General features: G+C 55.9%; 1 protein-coding gene across 1 annotated transcript; it reads right to left on the bottom strand.

The window, feature by feature from the left end:
- Positions 1-554: 554 nt before the first annotated feature.
- On the bottom strand, positions 555-2,996 carry LOC119489296 (involucrin-like). The gene is made up of 5 exons (XM_037771533.1): positions 2,974-2,996; positions 2,247-2,421; positions 1,883-2,152; positions 1,464-1,852; positions 555-651 (listed from the first exon to the last, which is right to left on the bottom strand). The coding sequence occupies exons 1-5, from the start codon at positions 2,994-2,996 to the stop codon at positions 555-557; spliced, it is 954 nt and encodes a 317-aa protein (XP_037627461.1).
- Between the last annotated feature and the right edge of the window lie 532 nt (positions 2,997-3,528).

Here is a 3,528-nt window from a genome sequence, read left to right on the forward strand (position 1 = left end):
GGTTCAATGTTAAATTCATCCTAAACGTGACAGAACGAACCGACCAGTAAAATGGACCCAGCAGAGCTGCAAATGTTTTTTTTGAAAGTTTGTAATTTTGAAAGGACTGTGGAAAGACTCTTTACTGCTGATTCTGATGCTTGGAGTCCCATCTTGGAACAGCTTGCTGTGCAGAGGCTATATTTTAAGGAGAAGCCATGGGTGAGCCATTTTGTGCCCCACTTAGACATTGTAACCAAGAGACTAAACCAGTTCATGCACACCCATCAGCTCTCTCTGCCTACAAATCACCATTCTCCACTACAGACTGTTAACATTGGCTTCCTGAGCTTCCAGCCCATGCCCCAGCAGTCAGCTAGCTCTAAGCTAGCATCAGCCCCAGATCTGTTCTTAGGAACCCGCCTTGCCCTGGGAGGCCCACTAAGTTTCCAGTCTAATCCTCGCCATGCTAGCATCCAGGACACTAGCTTCAAGCCGCATGCCATGCTAGGAGTTGGATCTCCCAGAAGGAAGCGTGGGTCTCAGAGGCGGCGTCCTCCTAAGTTTCTAAGTGTTCAACCCGAATTCAAGCCTACTCCTGTGTCGGAGGTCCGGCTGACCTCTGCTCCCAGAGTCCTGTCGGAGGTCCGGTCGATCTCTGATCCAGGCGTCCTGTCGGAGGTCCGGTCGACCTCTGCTCCAGGCGTCCTGTCGGAGGTCCGGTCGACCTCTGTTCCAAGTGTCCTGTCGGCGGTCCGGCCGACTCCTGCTCCACGTGTCCTGTCGGCGGTCCGGCCGACTCCTGCTCCACGTGTCCTGTCGGCGGTCCGGCCGACTCCTGCTCCACGTGTCCTGTCGGCGGTCCGGCCGACTCCTGCTCCACGTGTCCTGTCGAAGGTCCGGCCGACTCCTGCTCCACGTGTCCTGTCGGCGGTCCGGTTGACTCCTGTTCCAAGTGTCCTGTCGGCGGTCCGGCCGACTCCTGCTCCACGTGTCCTGTCGGCGGTCCGGCCGACTCCTGCTCCACGTGTCCTGTCGAAGGTCCGGCCGACTCCTGCTCCACGTGTCCTGTCGGCGGTCCGGTCGACTCCTGCTCCAAGTGTCCTGTCGGCGGTCCGGTCGACTCCTGTTCCAAGTGTCCTGTCGGCGGTCCGGCCGACTCCTGCTCCACGTGTCCTGTCGGCGGTCCGGCCGACTCCTGCTCCACGTGTCCTGTCGGCGGTCCGGCCGACTCCTGCTCCACGTGTCCTGTCGGCGGTCCGGCCGACTCCTGCTCCACGTGTCCTGTCGGCGGTCCGGTCGACTCCTGTTCCACGTGTCCTGCCGGCGGTCCGGCCGACTCCTGTTCCAGGTGTCCTGTCGACGGTCCGGCCGACTCCTGTTCCAGGTGTCCTGTCGGCGGTTTGGCCGACTCCTGTTCCAGGTGTCCTGTCGGGGGTCTGGCCGACCTCCGTTCCACGTCTCCTGTCGGGGGTCTGGTCGACCTCCGTTCCGGTTGGGCCGCAACCTCCACCTGCTGTTCCGGTTGGGCCGCAACCTCCACCTGCAGTTCCGGTTGGTCCGCAACCGCCACCTGCTTCTCCGGTTGGGCCGCAACCGCCACCTGCTTCTCCGGTTGGGTCGCAACCTCCACCTGCTGTTCCGGTTGGGTCGCAATCTCCACCTGCAGTTCCGGTTGGTCCGCAACCTCCACCTGCAGTTCCGGTTGGTCCGCAACCGCCACCTGCTTCTCCGGTTGGGTCGCAACCTCCACCTGCTGTTCCGGTTGGGCCGCAACTGTTACCTGCTTCTCCGGTTGGGTCGCAACCTTCACCTGCTGTTCCGGTTGGGCCGCAACCTCCACCTGCTGTTCCGGTTGGGTCGCAACTGCCACCTGCTTCTCCGGTTGGATCGCAACCTTCACCTGCTGTTCCGGTTGGGTCGCAACCGCCACCTGCTTCTCCGGTTGGGTCGCAACCGCCACCTGCTTCTCCGGTTGGGTCGCAACCGCCACCTGCTTCTCCGGTTGGGCCGCAACCTCCACCTGCTGTTCCGGTTGGGTCGCAACCTCCACCTGCTGTTCCGGTTGGGCCGCAACCGTCACCTCCTGTTTCGCCTGGATTTCAGCCAAAAAACCTTGTTCCTGTGACTGCTGGGCCACAGTTCCAAGACCCCGAGTTTTCCGGCGCTGACTCTGCCCTGCCCCCGGGCTGTACGCCCGAGTTCCCAGACTTTGTCCCTGCCCTGCCCCCGGGTCGTCCGCCTGAGTTTCCCGGCTCTGACTCTACCCTGCCACCGGGCCGTCCGCCCGAGTTCCCAGACTCTGTCGCTGCCTTGCCCTCGGGCCGTCCGCCCGAGTTCCCAGGCTCAGTCCCGGTTTTGCCCCCGGGTCGTCCGCCGGGGATAATCGGTGCCCGCGGTTCCTGGAGTCCCTCCTCCGGACCCCCCTCCGCCCACCCGGGTCTGTTGGTGGAACGTCTGGGATCCGTCCCTTGAGGGGGAGGCTATGTCATGTTCTGGCTGTGTCAGCCTCTTATTATTTACTTTTGTGATTTTGGTTTTGGTTTATTTTGGTATTATTCCGGTGTTTCCTGTTTTATTTTGGTAGTTCACTCCTCCTGTGTCTTGTCTGGTTTTACTTCCCTCCTTTGTTTGTTTTCCCGCCTTTTGTTGATTGTCTGCCCCGCCCTGATTTGTTTCACCTGTGTGTAATCTTGTCTGGTATTTAAGCCTGTGTGTTTCCCCTCTGTCCTTGTCGGTTCGTCTTGTCTTCCCAGCCCCGTCTACCTTGTCCTCCGTGTCTCTTGTTTCCTCCGGTTCTGGTCCTAGTGTTCCTTCTGCCCGTGTTCCTAGTCTCTTCTGGTTTGTAGTTTCATGTTGTTCTCAGTTTGGTTTTTTTGGTGTGTTTCATTTGTACTTTGTGGTTTCTTTGTATTTTTGTTCTCCTCCCTGTTTTTGTGTTTTTTTTGGATCTGTTTTCAGCTTAATTAAAGCTCGCTTTTATTTAATACATACCTGTCCTGCCAGTTACTCTGCATTTGGGTTCAATGTTAAATTCATCCTAAACGTGACAGTCACCTCAGTAGAAAAATGTGATGGATTCCTTTACTAAAAGAAGATTTAGCAACAACTCTGTCTAGGTGTCTAATACAGCTTGTTTAGCCAACGTTGTGAGTTAATGTGTAATTTTAAAATCCGCTCAGTCGGGTGTGTTGACATTTCCTGACATTCAAGGTAAACAGCTTCATCTGTCTGATATCTCTCAGACCTGAATAAAGCAGGAAAGAGCTGTTGGTTTGTTGCGGTTGTAATTCAGATTTTCTAAAGGTATATTGCAGAATAACACATTGTAGGAGTATGACAAACATACTAATAGCGATACTAAGGTGAGACTTATGTTGATGAATCAGCTGCTGTCCGTGGTGCTGATCAGAGGCTGGTTTGCAGGATGGGAGTTGCATGGTGAGCCTCTCCATGGTGGCATAGTGGTTGTCTGGAGTGGTTGTGTATGTGTACAAAATGTACTTTCATAAACTAAAAAGTGGGCTATAAGTATATACAAGTATAAGT

This window comes from Sebastes umbrosus, chromosome 6 (genome assembly GCF_015220745.1).
Source record: "Sebastes umbrosus isolate fSebUmb1 chromosome 6, fSebUmb1.pri, whole genome shotgun sequence".
Taxonomy (NCBI): domain Eukaryota; kingdom Metazoa; phylum Chordata; class Actinopteri; order Perciformes; family Sebastidae; genus Sebastes; species Sebastes umbrosus.